Below are 18,878 nucleotides of genomic sequence, written 5' to 3' on the forward strand. Positions count from 1 at the left end.
GACAGAATCTGCCGAAAGCGCTGTTCTTTATGGTGATTTATCTCTTTCCAAGTGCTGACAAGCGGCTTTGCTGGTCAGAGCCAGATCCAGGAGGTGAGCACAAGTTAGCCTTAAAAACAATGCTTGACCCAGTCAAGTTTTCTGTAAATATTGTGCATGGTAAATTACATGAGGACACTATTTACGAAATGTGGAAAAATCAATAATGCTCTACAAGCATGTTTATCAGCCAAGGAGCCAAACAAAGGCTCTAAAGGGGCGGGGCTGGGGTGCGGGGTGGAGAGTCCGAAAAAGAAAAGCTGCCTGTCTGCAGCCAATGCAACAGAGGTTTCCTCCTTCTCAGTTTTGCTCCGTGGGGACCGGGGGGAGTGTGGGGTCTGCCTCGCTGGGCTTTGCCGCAGGCAGAGTAGCAGCAAGGAGTCTGCTGTGCTCCAGCCCCACGGCCAGTGCCTCTGTCTCTCGGTTACTTTAAAGGAATCCACACCAGGGGTGATGGCATCAGGATTCCCGTTTGCCCCTCTGACAGACCAGGAAACCAAGCCCTCTGGAGGTGTAGTGCTTGGGTCCCATCCCAAAGCCAGCAAATGGCCAAGCTGAGGCTTTGACGCCAGTTGCCAGAGGCAGAGTTCACGTGGTCTTGGCTGGTCAGCGTTCCGGTGGGACAGTGGCTCCCCTCACCCCCCGGGCACAGGTGTGAGACCACTGAACCCTCACAGAGCCCCACAAGACACGAGCAACCGCCATGGACTGTTGTGCATGAACAGAGAGGTCCTGCAGCTTGTCTAAGGTCACACAGCCCGTGAGTGGCAGAGAGGGATTTGAACCTAGGGTAAATGTGTTCTATCCCTTCAAAGAGCTGGAAACTCACAAGCCAGCCCCAGGGATGTGTGTCCTCGTGTGGTTTTGCACAGGTGGGATAGTGTACCCAGGAGGGTCAGTGAAGCAGCTCACGCCACGGCACAAGCGCGTTGCTTTCATTCTTTATTCGTTCTTTAGTTTTTAAATTTTTTATTCTTAAAATTTTTTTATAGTCGCTTTACTTCCACAGAAAAGGGAAAGACACAGCTTCATCTATGCCTGAAACCGTGGTCGCCAGCCGAGTGGTCCTCCCACGCTGCTTGGGTCCCTCCGCCCGCTCCCCGCAGCACAGAGGGAGGGAAGCTTCTACATGCAGGTCTCAGCCCTTCAGTGCTTCCTTCCGGATTTCAGAACAAAGCCGCCAGTGGTCATTGTTTGGGCTTGCAGGGCTCCCCCTCCCCGGGTCCTCCTTCTCACTCCTCAGGCTCTGGTAGGACCGTCCTTCCTTCACTCCTTTAATAAGGTCATGTCCCTCCCGCCACAGGGCCTTGGTACATGCTATTCCCCCATGTGGACGTCATTTCCTCTCTTACCTATTCCTCCTTTAAATTCCAGCTCCACTGCCTTTCTTCCCCAGAGGATCCTGTCCCAACTGCCCACCCCCCAACCCCGTCAGGACCTCTCCTGACACCCTGAGGCACCTGTCACAGCTACAACTGTTCAACATGTTCAAATCTGTCCACTCTAAGAGATGTCAAGGGTCATGAAGGCAGGAGTTTTCTCCTAGAATCCCAGTGCTGAGCCCAGCACATAATAAGGCCTTCATTAACATTGGTTGGGTAGATGGATGGATGGCTAGATGGATGGGTAGATAGATAGAAGGATGGATGGATGAATGGATAGATAGATAGAAGGATGGGTGGATGGATGGATGGATGGATGGATGAATGGTTGGACTGATGGATACATGGGTGGGTTGGTGGTTGGATGGATGGATGGATGAATGAGTGGATGGATAGATGGGTAGATGGGTGTGGGGATGGTTGGATCTCCATAGGCACTAAAGAGCACAGGGAGAATTCTATGGGTTCTATGATAGCATCTCTGGACTCTCGCAAACATCTGATTAAGATAAAAAGGACATAGGGAGCACCCCCTGAGGGGTCTCTGACTGGAATCTGAGATGGGTGCTTTATCCCTTGTGGAGGCTGAAAGCCAGTGAGTTCCCAACTCCCAGGACGCCCTTCTCGAATCTCTGAGGAGAGACAGTCTCCTAGGTGCCCCAGCTCAGCCCCTCGGCAGGTCCTGCCACTCTCCACCAAGCGTTCCCTCTGGGTACTGGGTCCTTACCATCCACCCAGAGCGCCAGGAGTTGCGGCTCCAGTGGGGAGTGGAGCAGAAGGGGGAGTGTCCAGCCCCCTCCCCTCCCTGGGGAGACTGACGCATGGTCCACACAGTCTCCTGGGGATCCCAGGAGCCCCAGGAGCCCCCGGTCACCTGCTCGTTCAGTGTCACCCTGTGCTGGCCCCTTCCTCGTCCCTGTATCACTTCCCCTCTCAAATAAACTGTTTGTCCCAAATCGTTGTCTGGGGTCTACTTCTCAGGGACCCCAACCAGTGATAGCCCCGATGAGCAAAACACGTCTGTCATCACAGGAAAAGAACTTTTAGATTCAAGGGCCTTTGATGAGTCGCCGTGCGGAAGGAGGTCAGCCACGGCCTGGACTGACTTTGGGCCCAGATCTCCTGCCCTTCCCGTAACCCCCGAGCTGAGGCAAAACAGGCATGCAAGCCCAAGGCTGTGAGGCCAGAGACATTTTCATTTTTCCTTTCTGGTGCTTTTTGTGACGCTGCTACATCACAACACAATATTTGCACTATGAAACCCTGAAAACTGCCAAATTTCACCCAATTTGGTTGAATGTTCTCGAGGAGCTTGGCATTGTGTTAGAAACTCAGATATTCCCACGGCCCAGTTCCTATTTTAAAATTGCCTATCTATTTAAAGTTCACGATGGGGGGAATAAGAGAAAAAAGACTCTCAAAGCCAAAGGGAACATGAGAGAGGGAAAAGGAAAGTCCAGTTTGCTTCTAAAAAAGGCTGAAAATTATAACCATCCGTGGCCTCATGTCTCAAGTCTGCGGATTAGTTTTTTCTTCTTCTGGTTGTTTGTAAACCAAAGTGGAATTTTATTATGGGATACCAAGTGAGTTTCTCAAGTTCCTGGCCCCCCAAATCTACTCACTCCACGGCGTGCCCTCACGCGGATGGGAAGGAGGACGGGTCCCCAAAGAAAGCAGCCGGTGTCTCCAAGCTGCAAAAGAACGTCTCCCCCCGCACCCATGCCACTGTGCTTCCTTATTCGGGACCCAGCGACGTTGCCTGGTTCCTTTTATGAACAACAAAACCCGTGATGAAGGCAACAGGAGTCAGAAGCTATTCAGCACAGGAAGCCCCCGTATCCGGTGAGGAATAAGAAGTGCAGCGACAGGATGCGCCTTGGGTCAGGGGGCCGCGGAAAGCCCTCAGCCTTTGTGTCCTTCCCTGCGACGGAGTGTCCACGTCTGAGCCCTCGGCTCCCCTTGGAGCTCAGCCGGGACTGCCGCTGTCACCGCCGGGCTGCCAGCCTCCCGCCCAGGGGAACACGGAGGCCATGATGGCCGGCTCCACCGGCCTGCTCTTACTGCTGCTGCTGGTCGAGCCCTGGGCGGGGGCTGCCACTGACCAGGAGGCCGTGGTCTGCGCGGGAGCTGCCTGCTACACGGCCCACAGGGTCAAGCTGAGTGCGGAAGACGCCCAGCTCCACTGCAGCAAGAAAGGGGGCAACCTGGCCACGGTGAAGAGCGAGGAGGAGGCCCTGCACGTCCAGGGCGCCCTGGCCCAGCTCCTGCCACCGGGGGCGCCCCTGGCAGAGCGCATGGGCAGGTTCTGGATTGGGCTCCAACGAGACAAGGGCAAGTGCCTAGACAGCAACCTGCCCCTGAAGGGCTTCAGCTGGGTGGGCGGCGGGGAGGACACGTCGTACACCAACTGGCACAAGGAGGCCAAGAACTCTTGCACCTCCAAGCGCTGCGTGTCCCTGATGCTGGACCTGTCCGTGCCGGCCCTGGCCAGCCGCCTCTCCAAGTGGACCGAGGGTCCGTGTGGGAGCTCCAGGTTTTCTGGGAGCAACATCGAGGGCTTTGTGTGCAAGTTCAGCTTCAAAGGCATGTGCCGGCCGCTGACCCTGGGGGGCCCGGGCCAGGTGAATTACACCACCCCGTTCCAGGCCACCAGCTCCTCCCTGCAGGCCGTGCCCTTCGCTTCCATGGCCAACGTGGCCTGTGGGGACGCGGACGAGAGCTGGCAGCATTACTTCCTGTGCAAGGAGAAGGCCCCCGATGTGTTTGACTGGGACAGCTCGGGGCCCCTCTGTGTCAGCCCCAAGTTCAGCTGCGACTTCAACAACGGAGGCTGCCAGCAGGACTGCTTCGAGGGTGGGGAAGGTTCCTTCCGCTGCGGCTGCCGGCCGGGGTTCCGGCTGCTGGACGACCTGGTCACCTGCGCCCCTCGGAACCCTTGCAGCTCCAGCCCGTGTGGAGGGGGGTCCACGTGCGTCCCTGGGCCCCTCGGGAAGGACTTCACGTGCCGCTGCCCCCCAGGCTACCGGCTAGACTCGACTCAGCAGGACTGCGTGGACATGGACGAGTGCCAGCGAGCTCCCTGTGCCCAGGAGTGTGTCAACACCCTCGGGGGCTTCCGCTGCGAGTGCTGGGTGGGTTACGAGCCTGGTGGCCCCGGAGAGGGGGCCTGCGTGGATGTGGACGAGTGTGCCCCCAGCCACTCGCCCTGTGCCCAGGGCTGCACCAACACCGATGGCTCTTTCTACTGCTCCTGCGAGGGGGGCTACGTCCTGGCCGGGGAGGACGGCACCCGGTGCGTGGACGTGGACGAGTGTGCAGGCCCGCAGGGCGGCCTCTGTGACAGCCTGTGCTTCAACACGGAGGGGTCCTTCCGCTGTGGCTGTCTGCCAGGCTGGGAGCTGTCCCCCGATGGGGTCTCCTGCACCGGGGGCCTCACATCCCTAGGACCACCAGCTGGGCCTCCCCAAGGGGAGGAGACAGGAGATGGAGAGGGGAGGCTCGTGTCTTTTTCCGCAAAGTCCAGTCCCACCAGGGACAGCCCCGAGGGCACCTCCACGGTGGCGCCCGCCGCCAGGAGACCCTCCCTCCCAGACAGCGTCCCCATCTCCCTTGCCCCACCCGACATGCTGGCCCCCAGTGGGTCCCCTGGTGTCTGGATGGAGGCCAGCACCCATCACCCCACGGCCACCACTGGCCGTGAGGCTTCCGCAGGTGAGGATTTCACCGCCCAGCAAAGCGACGATGGCACGGACGGGCAGAAGCTGCTCCTGTTCTACATCCTGGGCACTGTGGTGGCCATCCTGCTCCTGCTGGCTCTGGCTCTGGGGCTCCTGGTCTATCGCAAGCGCAGAGCCAAGAGGGAGGAGAAGGAGAAGAAGCCGCAGAGCGCGGCAGACAGCTACGCCTGGGTCCCTGAGCGAGCCGAGAGCAGGGCAACGGAGAACCCCTACAGGTGAAGGAGGCTGGGTTGCCAAGGCGGCGGGAGGGGGGATGCCGCAGGCACCGGCTGGGGCGGAGGCAGTGGCCATGGCGTGCAACAGGCAGAGGGCGAGGGGCAGGCATGGCCCAGGCTGGGGTCACCCGAGGCCTGCGTGTGCTCACAGGGGGTGCCGCCCTGCCCGTGCCTCGGTCCCCACGCCCGGGGTCCAGACGGCACAGCTGGGGCAGCAGCTTCCAATGTGTCCCTGTTTGTTCCCCACAGTCCGACGCCGGGGACAGACTGTTGAAGCTGAGGAGGCCCCGAGACACTGACAGTGACCACCGTCCTCAGAGGCAGGTGCCTGTTGGAAGCAGGACCCCCATCCTCCTGGAAGACTGGACTGCAATCTTGGCAAATAGTTGTCAGCCTTCTCTTTAAACGCCTGGCAACTTGAACTGTGCAGGTATCACACGCGTGTGCTGTGTGAGTGGTGGGTCGGGTGTCCTTTCAGGAATTTGATGCATGTTAACAATTCTCCCTCCCTCTCCCTGTTCAAATTCAAATGTGACTGAGTTCATTTCACCCTGATTCTGGATTGGGCGTGACAAGTTAGGTGCTAATGGGCTCCCTTTGAACTGCTTCTCTGCGTAACCATCGAAGAAGAAGTTGTGAACCAGGGAAAATTAGGACTGAAATGATTTGTGCTTCCTGGTGTGACAGAGGCTGAGTCGATCAACTTTTTGATTACACAAGAAGCTCTGTTTCTGTCCGAGGGAACATGTTGAGGCTGGAGAGTTTCCATCTGCTTCGGTGGCACGGAGGCAGGACGTTTAGAAATCGCATTTCCTAGTTCTTCAGGTTCTAGTAGTCTTCAGTTTATTTGCAGATGAAATCTGAACAATGTGGGGAAAATTGTACGAAGTGAGTTAAAAGTGTTTCTGGAAGCTAGAGTGAGAGGGCGGAGTTTGTTTCAAAACTACTTGAATCAATTCGTCTAAATAAATGTACTGATGTTACCACAGGCTTGATTGATGAGACAGACACTCGTGAAGACAAAGGTCAAGGACCACTGGTCTCTGGGCCAGGCGGCCCCATGCCCCCGCTGCTGTCCTGCCTCCTCTGCAGCTGCCTGGGCTTGGATGCCCTCATGCTTTCTGGAGGATGCGAGCGAGCTGCTGGGTTGAGGTTTAAACGTGTTGTCATAAGCCTTTAGCACAGTTCATGGTGGCTGATGCCTCCTGAGAGCTGATCCTGGCTTGTGGCCGTAGCACCACCAAGTCAGGACTAGTCCCGCGGGGGCTGGCCCAGAGCTGCCTACGGCACAGGAATCCCCTGGCTCTTTTCCTTAAAAAAGGGGGCGAGAGGGGAGGGAGCAAGAGCAAGAGAATAACTACGATCCTGTGCAACCGCAGACACTGCTCACGGCCGTTTTAATTTATAGCCTCGTGTTTAAGTGCTCACTTGCGAAGATTTCCCACAACTAAGACTGTTGTTGTCGGTGGCTCTCTGTCCCTGCCAGTTCTGCCTGGGTGCCTGGAAAGCAGCCCGGGTTCACTGCAGGTCGGAGTCCTTAGAAGCTGCCTGAGCAGCGCGGGAGGCCCGGGCACCCAGAGGGCACGGGGGCTCTGCCGCTCTGGCGCAGGACAGAGAGAGGGAACTTGCCAGGATCCACACTCCGCCCCAGAGGTCGGCACTCTGCGTGCACGGCCTTCAGAGCCAAGGAGATGCCCCTTTGCCAGTTTTGAAATGTAGGTGCTATAGCTCCGTTTTTGAAGAAAAGAAAATGGAAAACTGGAGGGGGTTGGGGGAAGGAAGGAAGGATGGAGGCCTGATAGGACCCAGGAGGGGGTTCGAAGTGTCTGCTTTTTAAAGCCACCTAATATTCTGCAGTTCCCACTCGGAACACTGGAGTTTAGCACTCCAGGGGGTGAAGGCTGTGTCCCTCGGCCCCCGGGGTGGTGTGCCGTGCGGCGCTGACCGTCGGGCTGCTCGTGGCAGTGTGTGCACTTCGTGGCTGGTATCTGCACGTACAGGAGGTGCTTTCCTCTAGGGCTTTATGGCCCTCACCCTTGTCACTGGGGCGAGGGGGACATTGCTAACCCAGGCTGCCCCTGACCCCCGTGGTCCCCTGGCTTTGAATTGGCTGAGGTCACCGACGTGCCCTTGGTTTCAGTGTTCATTTGGTTTCTTCTACAGCCCAGCCCCATTCGGTCTCCGTGTTTGAATTTTTCTCTGGTTGGGGTGGGGAGGTGAATATGCAGGCCTGTCCCGCCTCCCACCCACTGCGACATCCCCCCGGGGGCGGGTGGGGGAGAAATGGGTGGATAAATCACAGTTTCTCCAAATCCCCTCCGTCAGAGTCAGCCCCTCTGCAGGCGAGTGGGGCCTACCTGCCCTCACAGCCACAGCCCAGCAGTGGCCGCAATCCCCAAACCGGACCACCTCGGGCAGTGACTCTGATGAAAAGCCTCAAACCGAGGCTTTCTTCTCCCATTGAACACCGCTGTCATTTTGTGCCAGGGTATTTGAATCCTTGTTTTGGGAGCTCGGGGCCAATTGACAAAGTATCCATTTATCCAGAGGCCCAGGTGGCTCGGCCGTGACATCCAGGGAAACGGACAGATGGACATGGGGAGAGGTGGGCTCTGCCACACAGAGATTCCTCCAGCCGTGACCCTGGGCTGGACAGGGTGAGACCAGGCACTGTTCTGTCCCTGATTCCCTGACCTGCTGAGAGGCAGAGCAAGCTGAGCGTTGGGGTCAAGGAGAGGCTCCCCTTGGCAACAGGTTCAAAGACAATTTGGACTTTCCTCCAAAGAATTTCTCATGGTTCAGTAATTTTATATTCGGGACAAACTCACCACCTCCTGAGGAGATAATTTAAAGGGAGGACGTCTCCTTAAACACACCCGTTCCTGAATTTCAGGGACGATCCCTGCGATCACTGCTCTTTTCTCTTGTTGGCCATTTGGAGGGGCTGATGCAGGAGGACAGTCCTCTGGGGAAGCCGAGTGTAGACAGCCAAGGGCGGGGCGATTCTTCAAAATCACCTTGGGCGTGGAGGACCTGGTGAGTGTCCTTTATGCGATGAACCACGGCTGCTCCACAGTGTGGCCTTGAGGCAGAAGCAGCTGTGCTGGTGTCCCTTTTGGTGCCTGAGCCATGTTCCCAGCGGCATTAAGTGGGTGAATTTGCCAGTTCTGGCCTGAGGCCGGGAGGGATGCAGGCTGTGGTCACCACTAGGCCTGGCAAGGCCATCTCAGGCCTAAGTGCCTGTCAACGATAGACAAGCAGCCTCTCCTAAAGGCTCGTCCTCACATCTTCCCCATGATCAGGCAAGAAAGTGGAATAAAAAATTAAACGTGTATGTGTGTGTGCTTGTGTACAGCGTGCAGGAGGAGCTGAATTGGGAATGAATCTCTCTCTTGTACACACATGTGTAGCTGCGTCTTTCATGTCCTGGTCATGAGCCCTCATTTGAGCACATTGTGAGGGGCCTGGATTTTACCCCTGAACAACCTCTGAAGGATGTGGATTTGATCATTAGCTACTTTTATTCCAAATCTCTCTCCCATATATACTTCTGTGAAAACTAAGAGAACAGAGATGAGATTTGACCCCCCCAAAAAAGCACTAAATTCAAAATGACGCAGTTTTTTTTTAAAGCAAATCTAGGAAAGCCTTTTCCTATTATTTTTCTTCTTAGCTTCTCCATTGTCTAAACCAGGAAAACAGGAAAGCATTGCTTTCTAGCAGCTGCAAAATGGTGTAATGTCCCCTACATATTTCCATCCCTGAAACAATAGGTTTAGCATGGGAATCTGAGATATAAAATCCCCGAAAACATCTGCCTCTCTCTGGCCGCAAAACCCACTGCTTAAATCTGTGGGGTTTGTGGAGTTTGTCAACCAAAAAAAAGAGGATGATAAAATTCTCCACGTGTTCGATAATCAAGTACCTTATCCCATTCCAGATTCCAGGGACTAATACTCACCGAGGTGCTTTTTTAAAAAAATGCAGTGTGTTTTGGTCTGTTCATGGAGATAATGCCCATCCGTTCTAGGAAGAAATTTTGGAGTTCCTTTCTCGCATTGTTCCTCTTATCTGCAAGGGGGCAAGTGTTTCCTTTCAGTAGATTTTGCCCACTGTTCCCCTGGCCTGAAGCTCTTTTTGCATATTTGGCTTAAGCTTGAAATAGATCATAGGCGAGGCCTGGCTCGGCGATATTAGATGCAATGATATTAGATATTAGATGTAAATGTCAGCAGTCCCTCCGTGAGCGCTAAATGAGAATGTAAGTCTTTTTGGATGTGTGTATTTGAAGTTTGTTCCCCTGATGCTGGAATCATGGGCTTTCTATGTGGGGTTATTTCACCCCAGGCTGGGGGAGGGTGGGCTGCACGCTGCGCTGCCCTCAGGCCTCTGAGAAGCTGAGTGGCACCTCCGGTCAGCCTCAGAAGTGGTTGTCATCCTTTGTGCTTTGTTATGCACCTAGCCTAATAAACTCTGATATACATTGCTGTCAACATGTTTTAATATGTTTCATAAGAGCTCAAAATACACAGCAGAAACTACATTCAAATGTATCTGTGTCCCTTTTCAAAGATACCTTGATGGCGTGCCTCCTCACCCACTGGAGGTGACACTGGCCCCAGGGCACCTAGGTTGGGGGAGACCCTGGGGGCACCCAGGCCCACATCTGTGCTTCTGGACTCTGCCCTCTGATCCTGAGCCTGTGCTCCATGCCTCCACCTTCACCGTCCGATTCCCTGCATCTTTTTAGTTGCACGGGTGACACCTGGTGCAGGATTAAACGTGTCCAATTGGTGGGATGTGTAAACACCGTTCTGTAATGATCATAGGAGCATTTATCACCACTTGGTCAGCAGACCTTTTTCAGTTTATTTAACTGATTGGACAGACCAACTGGCTTGCTCATTGCTTGGCTGCATAAACCTCACCGTGACTGGAGGCGAGGGCAGCAGATGGTGGTTGATTCCCAGGCCATCTGCTTTTCAGGTTGTTTACTTGGTAGGAACAGGGCTTACGGAGGATCAAGGGCTCTCCAGTGATGCTAATGGCCCGGACACGTGTGATAAACAGTCATGACTGGGGTCCAATAAAGCTGATCCTTGAGCTGTCTAGTCAGTAACAAAATCCATTTGGAAATTATATCTTAATATGAAGGACCATGGCTGACCCCACCACATCATACACACTCACACAGAGACACACACCACAAACACAGAAACGCGACGGCCCCCACAGACACAGAGACACACAAACACACACAATCCTAACATCCTCTGTTTCATACTGAAAAACCTGAGGCCAGGGTTTCCTGATTTCTGGGAAAAGCCCATGAACAAAAATGTCACATGTTAGCGGCGAGTCCTCTTAGTGACTTAAAACGACGTAAATGCTAGTAAATCTTTCAAATATGATTCATTCACAAAAAAATCGATTTATACAGAATTATACCTACTGCACAACGCAAGTATACCTGTGACAGACAACACGTAGATTCAAATGAAAGACCAACGTACACATCACGTACCTTCCATGGCTTTAACATGGACTGAATGAGTAGGCCCCGTTTTCAGCTGACTCCTAAGTCCATTCAGTAAGAGGAGACAGAGACAGTAAACCCCAAACCAAAAAGCCTCAGCTCAGTCTCTCCTTGAATTACATTGTGACATCACAGTTGCTTAAAAAGAGAACAGTGTCTCATCCCCTTCACACCCTGGCTCATTCTTTTTGCAGGAAGTGAAGGCCAGGTAAGCGGTGAAAAGTGAAAAAGGAGGCCGGGGAGAAGCCCCGAGGCCAGCAGCCGCTCCAGGGAACTTGACCCGAGGGCCCGCTCTTCACAGGGCTGAGCAAACCCTCCCAAGCCTCCAGGAGCCCACAGCCAGAGCTCCCCGTGTGCGGCTGCTCGGGCTCTGCTTGTTGGGTTTTCTATTTGAGGTCTGTCACCATTGACTTGGATGTTAGTCCTCCCTTGTGGTAGAAATTGGTCCGTAGAATTCAACTGCATGGAGGGAAGGAGGGGAAGGATGGAGGATAAACAGAGAGGGAAGAAAGGAAGGAGAGGGAGGGAGGGAAAGGGGGCAGGGGATGCTCAGATGAAGGTCAAGGTGAAGGTCATCGGGCCCCAACTGCACATCTTGGCTTTCAGTTTGAGACAGTGCAGGGCCGTTTTCCCTCTGTGCCATCGCTAACCTCCTGGGTCACAGGGTGGGACAGCCAAGCTGCCTTCCGCTGATCCGGGTGGAGGACCAAAACCCTTCGCGTTGTGCTCTTGTCACCTTTCCCTGAAAAGCACTGCTTATCTCGTCCCTTCACGTTTCACACTTGTCCACATCATTGATATCATAGAGTCTTAAGCTGGGTCCACGATGTCTGCTCTGTTGAGCTCCTTCTGAGTTCAAATATCCCATGAAAATAATGAGACTTGTGAGGTGGAGGAAAATAATTGTGCCTTTTACCTTCTTTCTCCAGGGCCTTCCTTCCCCTAAAAGATTATGTCCCAAACCTAAGTGTTTCACTTCCTCGTCAAACCCGTCATCTCCGCACCCGAGAGTAGTGCCCCTGTGTGTCCCAGCCCTCACTCTCAGGGTCAAGGTCAAGGTCACAGTGTGTGTAGGGTGCAGTCCTGCACACCCGTCACACCAGTTTGTCCATCATCTTTGTCCAAGTCATCGTCTCCCACGGGGTCAGCTTTGTCACTCCTTGTATTTCTGTCAGCTTTGGCTTCTCCTTAAAGCTGTGCCGTTGGGTGATTGAAGTGCGTCTGGCATATTGCTTTCTTCACCAATATGAAATATAACTTTTTGGACATTTTCACGTCAAATTCTATTTTGTCTAACCCTTGAGACTGATATACCTAGTTAATTTGTGGCATTTTATGAATACAAACTTTTTCAGTTAAAATTTCTTTGTTTTCAGCTTTCTTTATGTTTGTCTCTCTATGTGTTCCCATCCTGCCTGCTCTGGGCCCTCTTTCTCCCTCGTAGGAGCCTGGAGCCCCCGCAGGGCCTCAGCCCAGAGGGTCTGAGTGAGTAGGTCTGGGCTGGAGCCCGAGAATCTGCATTTCTAGCAGGTTTCCAGGGGAAGCTGCTATTACTGGTCTGGGGGTCCACCAGGAGGACCTCTCCTTTATCCAGTCGGGGGCAGTTTTCTTCTCTCATTATTGGGAGTATTCCGTCCTGGCCATCCTCTTGACTCTCTTATTCTGGAAGTGGTTTTGGATGGTCCTCCTCCCTGTGTCTCTTGACTTTCCTCCGCTCCTTGTTTTTCTTCCAACTCGAGGTGGCTGTGAAATCGCACTTTCTCTCCAGCCCTCCCAGTGACCCTGGCCCTTCCCAAAGCACTGGTCACCTTCTAACATGGTGTATCGTCTCCTCCAGTAATTATGATTTGTTATTTATTGTCTATATTTATATATATGTAAGCTCCTCCAGGGCAGATTTTTGTTGTTGTTTGGTCCCTGATACGTCCCGGGCCTGGCACACAGTGGTGCTCAATAACTGTTTGTCGGATGCATGGCTGCCCTGGGGGCCCTGGAGCAGGACAGCAGGCAGGGGAAGCCAACGCTACACCCAGGGGGCCCTATTTTAAACCCTGATGTTGTCCGTGGCCTCCTCTCCGACCAGAGTCCACTAGCTGCCCCGCCGCTGTCTGCTCACCTGGCCCCGTCTCCGGCAGAGGGCACTGCGCACACTCAGGACGTCCCTACTGCTCTTGGACAGTTGCTCTCATATCCATCTGGTCTCCAGGCTCCCTTTGTTCCAGAAGCAGACCTGGAGGCAGGGATTCCAGTGCAAGTAGTTTATTGGGAAGGACAGCGTTAGCGGTAGAGTCACGGGGAGGTGATACAACCGTGGAAACTCTGGGAATGTATCCTACCCGAGGGCCAAGGGAACCGGGGTATTGATACACCAACTGCCGCCAATAATGGATGGGGCTGCTGCAGGGTGATGGGTAATTCCCGGCACTTCCAGAGGGGCCTCCACTCTTGGGATGGGAGAAGACTTCAGGTACAGAGGCGCAGACATGGGAGGATGGAATTTGACCTGACCACAGTGACAGTCTCAGGGCTGTGGCTGGGCCCCCGGCCGCATCTTCACCTGTCCTCACCTGTCCTCTACACCTGGCTGAGACAGCCCTTCCTTCCTCCACAAGTCACAGCAGATTTCTTCAGGAGGCAGCTGAGTCCTTGAAGAGAGAGTTCTCTTTCCAGATTTCTCTGATGGCCCCGTCCCTTTGTTCTTGGCATGACTGCTCAGTGTTCCCGTGTCTGTCTTCTTGCGAGGCTGGGAGGCACCTGAGGGAAGGGTGAGCCTCACACAGAGCTTTACACACAACCAGGTTTCAGATGTTGTCAACGTAAGGCCACCTGGATAGATAGTTCACAGGACACGTTATTAAAGCAATGTGGCAGGAAAATTCACCAAACTTTTACTACTACAAGATAGAAAGTGGTATTTATTTATTGGGAAACAACCAGTATCACTCTCCCCACTTTATAGGTAAGGAACCGGAGGCACAGAGTAGTTGCTAAACTTGTCCATGGTCACAGCTGACAAGTGGTGAAGTAGGGCTGTGAAATCCGGCAGCCTTACCATATCACTAGGTCTCACTGCCTCCGACTAAACGCAAAAGTGTCAACCAGCAGCCAGTGAGGAGACAGGCTGGGTGTCAACCTATTTGAGACAGGAAGGTGGAGCACTGAGCAATGATGGGTATTTCTAATAATAGCTTATGTCCAAATGAGCATCCCTGTATCCCTACGCTTGTGTATTCCCCCAACCACACACGCATGTGCACACACACACACACTAGTACTTCTCAAAAGCTCTCTGCCATCCCCAGAGAGCTTGTGCACCTGAGACCCACCATGATCTGAGGGCGCATCTTGTGTCTGTGCCCTCATTGACCCCGCAGGGGCCTTCCCGGTTCTGTCTTGGTCACAATGGTACGTTCGTGCATCGTGGAGGAGGAGGCGTGGCTGTATCCTGCCGTCAGAGGTGACTTCTCCTCTGGACCTCTTGTGCACAGTGGTGGGAATGTCAGAGGTGCACCTTCATCAGAAACAGCTGGCTAGTTTCTTAAAAAGTTAAACATACACATACGACCTACCAATTCTGCACTTAGACATTTACTCAAGGGCAATGAAACCATGATCCTCACAGTCTTGGCCACAGGTATTCACAGGAGGTTTATTTACCGAGCCTGGACCTGGACACACCTTCTGTGCCCAGTCTTCTCTCTACCTCCCTCTAGGGCAGCTCGGGAATCATTAATCCCCTTCATTTTCCTGGCCTCCATCCAAAGATGCACATACGTCATGAAGAAGAGGTCTCCCCGCCACCCCCTCATCTGCTCCACGCCCACTCCCCACCCCCCAACACCATGCTGAGTATTCTCTTTTCAGATTCACAGTGTCCTGTTCTTTCTCTTATCCCCCTCCTTCAAGTCATCTAACTGCATTTCTTTCTGAGCAATGGCCAAACCTTACCCTTGATCTTCAGACCCTGCACTTTTAGGGAAGCATCTTTTACTATGGGAACAACTGTTCATGTTATTAAAATTCATAGGTAAAAACAACCTTGGAAAAGCTCCTGGGCACTGCAGATGCCAGGTTTGAAGTGAGACCAGTGTCTGCAGTAATGTCGTGGCCTTTCTTTAAGAGGCTTTTTCAGAGGGGACCAGATGCCCAGAATGGCTTTGATGTTCAGAGACTGGATTTGCTGTTTAATGGTTTGAGGCTGAAATAAAATGCTGTTTGTTAACTTTAGTTACATGCTGAACGTTCTTCAACATGAGGCACTTATCCTTTTTTGAGCATAGGAAAAGATGATTCATTTGGACCTTGTTATTTCAAAATTTGGAGTCACATGGTCTGGAATCAACTCATGCATTAGCTTAACAAACAAGAAAACAAACCAGAATGAATGAATGAATAAATAAATAAAGTTTTGCTGGGGGAAATGAGGTTCATAAGAGATTTTTAGCTGAGCTGTTCAGCCTACAAAATTCATCTTCAGGTGCACTTATCCCAATGTTTACATCCATTTGTGTAGAATAGATAGGAATTACAAATATTCTCACATGAATGCAAATGAATCAATATCTGTTCAATATTTGTTCTGGGTATTTTATTCTGTTTCTACTTTTATGTTAAGTGAACTTGTAGTATTTAGTGGTGAATTCGCTTGCCCATAATAAAGCCTGATTAGCATAAGGCTTATTTTCTCACATGACAAAGGGTCCAGAGATGGGAAATCTCAGGCTGCCACAGCCACTGTCAACTGCCTTCCATCTTTTTGGTCCTTCATCACCAGCTTGTGGCTTTCATCCTCATGTTTACTACATGGCCCTACAAAGGCAGTCCTTTTTTTCTTATTTATAGGCAGAGAAATGTACCAATCCCAACTCTACTCTACAATTTGCTGAGTTGTGGTAAGTGTACACACCACCCCATAACCATTGCTCCAATCAAGAGGACCTCCCACCACCCAACGGGTCCCCTGTGCTCCTCCCAGTTCTTCCCATCCCCACTGCGTAGACCAACACTGCTTGGCTTCCCATCACTATCCATTCCATTTGCCTGTTCTAGGCATTCGAGTTGATGGAATCAGAGTTTATCGGGTTCAAGCCTATTGTTTTGTTACTTGTTTTCTGCCTTTTCTACTTTTTTGTTTTTCTTCTGATTCTTTTTTCTTGTTTTATTTTGGGCTAAACAAGTATTGTGTTTTTCATTCCTAGACTTCATTTTTTGAGTAGTTTTAGGTTTACAAAAGAATTGAGTTGAAAGTACAGAGAGTTCCCATATAATCTCTCAACACTTTACAGTTTCCTGTTATTAAGATTTGGCTTTGGTGAGGTACATAGGGTAAAATGATGAGCCAATATTGACATATTATTATTAACTAAAGTCCATAGTTTACATTAGGGTTCACTCTTTGTATTGTACATTCTATGGGTTTTGAAAAATGTATCATTACATGTATCCACCAGTGCAGTATCACACAGAATAGTTTCCCTGCCCTAAAACCCCCAGTGCTCCACTGTTCACCTCTTCCCCCCTTCCCCAAAGCCCTGGCAACCACTGATCTCTCACTGTCTCTGTAGTTTTACCTTTTCTAGAATGTCATACATTTGGAATCATACAGCATGTAGCATTTGCAGACTGGCTTAGCAATATGCATTTAAGGTTCCTCCATGTCTTTTCATGGCTCAATAGCTCATTTCTTTTTTGGTTTGAATAATATTGCACTGTCTGGATGTACCACCATTTATTTATCCATTTACCTACTGGAGGATATTTTGGTTGCTTCCAAGTTTTGGCAATTATCAATAAAATTACTATAAACATCCATGTGTTTGTGTAGACGTAAGTTTTTAATTCATTCATGTGAATACCTAATAGTGTGATTACTGTATATTATAAGAATATGTTTAGTGTTGTAAGAAATTACCAAACTGTCCTCCAAGGTGGCCGAACCCTTTTGCATTCCCGTCAGCAATGAATGAGAGTTCCTGTTGCTCCACATCCTCCTCAACATTTGGTATTGTCAGTGTTCTGGATTTTGGCCATTCTAACAGGTGTGTAGTGGCATCTCATTTTTGTTTTAATTTGCCTTCCCTGATGACATGATGTGGAGCATCTTTTTATATGCTTATTTGTCATCTGTGTGTCTTCTTTGGTAAGGTGTCTGTTAAGGTCTTTTGCCCATTTTAAAATTGGGTTGTTTTCTTATTGTTGACTTTTAAGAGTTCCTTTGTATATTTTGGGTACCCGTCCTTTATCAAAAATTTTTTTGCAAAGATTTTCTCCCAGTCTGTGTCTTATCTTTTCATTCTCTTAATGGGTTTTAGTTGCCCCACACCTTGTGAATTGCGAGTGTGCTGAGGAGAAAGTATGAATAAACATGGATCTCACCCAAAGTGGCTTCCTTCTTTGAAGGGTTAAATCCCTCCAGTTTCTGTCTGATTCTGGTCACTATCCAGTGTCTTCAAATAGTTGTTTTTTATATTTTGTTCAGAATTAAAAATTTCTTTTTTACCAGAAACAGATCTTATATTTGTCCTTTTTGAAGGATCCTCCAGATAGCCCACCAAGCAGTTTTAAAAAAATATCCCATTGGCTAAAATTGGACAACATGACCGTCTCTAGACTGACCACTGGGAGGGTCCTTAGAGAACAGGCCTGTGCTGGGTTGTGGATGGGGGAGGGGTCAGTCAACCAAGAGTGTCTGCCTTGTTGCCATTTAAAACATTCTCTAATTCAGACTTTTCATATTTTCCAGACCCACTTTCCTTCCTCACCCAGCAAGACAAACACATGCTCCTAGATTTCATCTAAATGACTGGGGTTTGACACAGTAATTTTAGATTAAAACTGAAGTTGAACACATTAGTTTTGTGTGACCTTGGTGTGTAGATTCTTGAAGATGATCATATGTCTTCATAAGCTTGAAGTCTTGAGGGCCCTGGATCCTCATAACAATTTTCTGGACATTGAGGCTTGGATATCAGTATAAGCAGAAGTGTAATTGCTGACAGCAGCATACACAGCAGCAGCTATTTTCTGGAACAAATAACTCGGTACTTGCCCCATGGACCTGCCTGCTTCCCCTGCCCATCCTGGTGTCCATGAAGCAGATCCAGAGGTTCGGAGTAGCCCTAGGACCCAGATTTTGTCATCTAACCCTAGGATGTAGCTTTTATCCTTATTTTGAGAAGAGAAGTTGAATTTCAGAGAGCTTTTCTATCATAGAAACAGAGCTAAGAGTAGTCATACTTGTTCAAGTTCATCTTATGTGCCCAACATTGTGCTAAAATACTAACTGTCTGTCCCTTTTGTTGACCTCTGGTTTGAGGGATGTGACCTCATGAACACACAGAAGGTACTATTTAATAATGACATTTGACTAAAAATAAGAATCAGGTTTTGAAATGTAAATAAATTAGATCAGATAAATGGCAGTCCAGGAAGCTACACTTCAACTTATTCAAGTTTGCACCAACTGGGCTGGTGGTTGGCTGCATGAAACAGAAATCCAATTACAGTGGAGGAACCAAAGAGAGATTTATTTGTCTTCCATGACAGGAAGTTCAGAAGTTGGCGGTCCAAGGCTGGGGCTCTGAATTCTTGATGCTCTTAGCATCCTGGATCCCTTCAACCTTCCTGCTTTTATCCCAATGTGTGACTTTCAGCCTCCTGATCATGATGCCTGCTACACCTTCTTTGTGGCAAAATTCTACAAACTCCACTTAGCTTGGCTTAGAAATATATTTCCATGACCTCATCAGAATAAGATTTGGGTTAGCTGTGCCCCTGCAAGCAGGAACTGTGGTTGCAGGTCCATGGATGTGTTGGCGGGGCCAGGACCCAAAGTGGACGGCCCAGGAGAAGGATGAGGATGAGGATGTGATCAGAGCCTTGGGGCCACATCATCTGCATGATGAGCCAGTGGTTCTCAATGCTTGTGCATCAGAATTCCCAGAGGGCTTGCCCAAACCCAGATGGCTGG

At 50.9% G+C, this 18,878-nt stretch overlaps 1 protein-coding gene across 1 annotated transcript; it reads left to right on the top strand.

The window, feature by feature from the left end:
* Positions 1-3,215: 3,215 nt before the first annotated feature.
* CD93 (CD93 molecule) lies at positions 3,216-6,356 on the top strand. The gene is made up of 2 exons (XM_036826933.1): positions 3,216-5,373; positions 5,623-6,356. The coding sequence occupies exons 1-2, from the start codon at positions 3,452-3,454 to the stop codon at positions 5,645-5,647; spliced, it is 1,947 nt and encodes a 648-aa protein (XP_036682828.1). The 5' UTR covers positions 3,216-3,451; the 3' UTR covers positions 5,648-6,356.
* The last annotated feature ends 12,522 nt before the right edge of the window (positions 6,357-18,878 follow it).

The sequence above is a fragment of the Balaenoptera musculus genome, chromosome 15, assembly GCF_009873245.2.
Source record: "Balaenoptera musculus isolate JJ_BM4_2016_0621 chromosome 15, mBalMus1.pri.v3, whole genome shotgun sequence".
NCBI classification, from domain to species: Eukaryota; Metazoa; Chordata; class Mammalia; order Artiodactyla; family Balaenopteridae; genus Balaenoptera; species Balaenoptera musculus.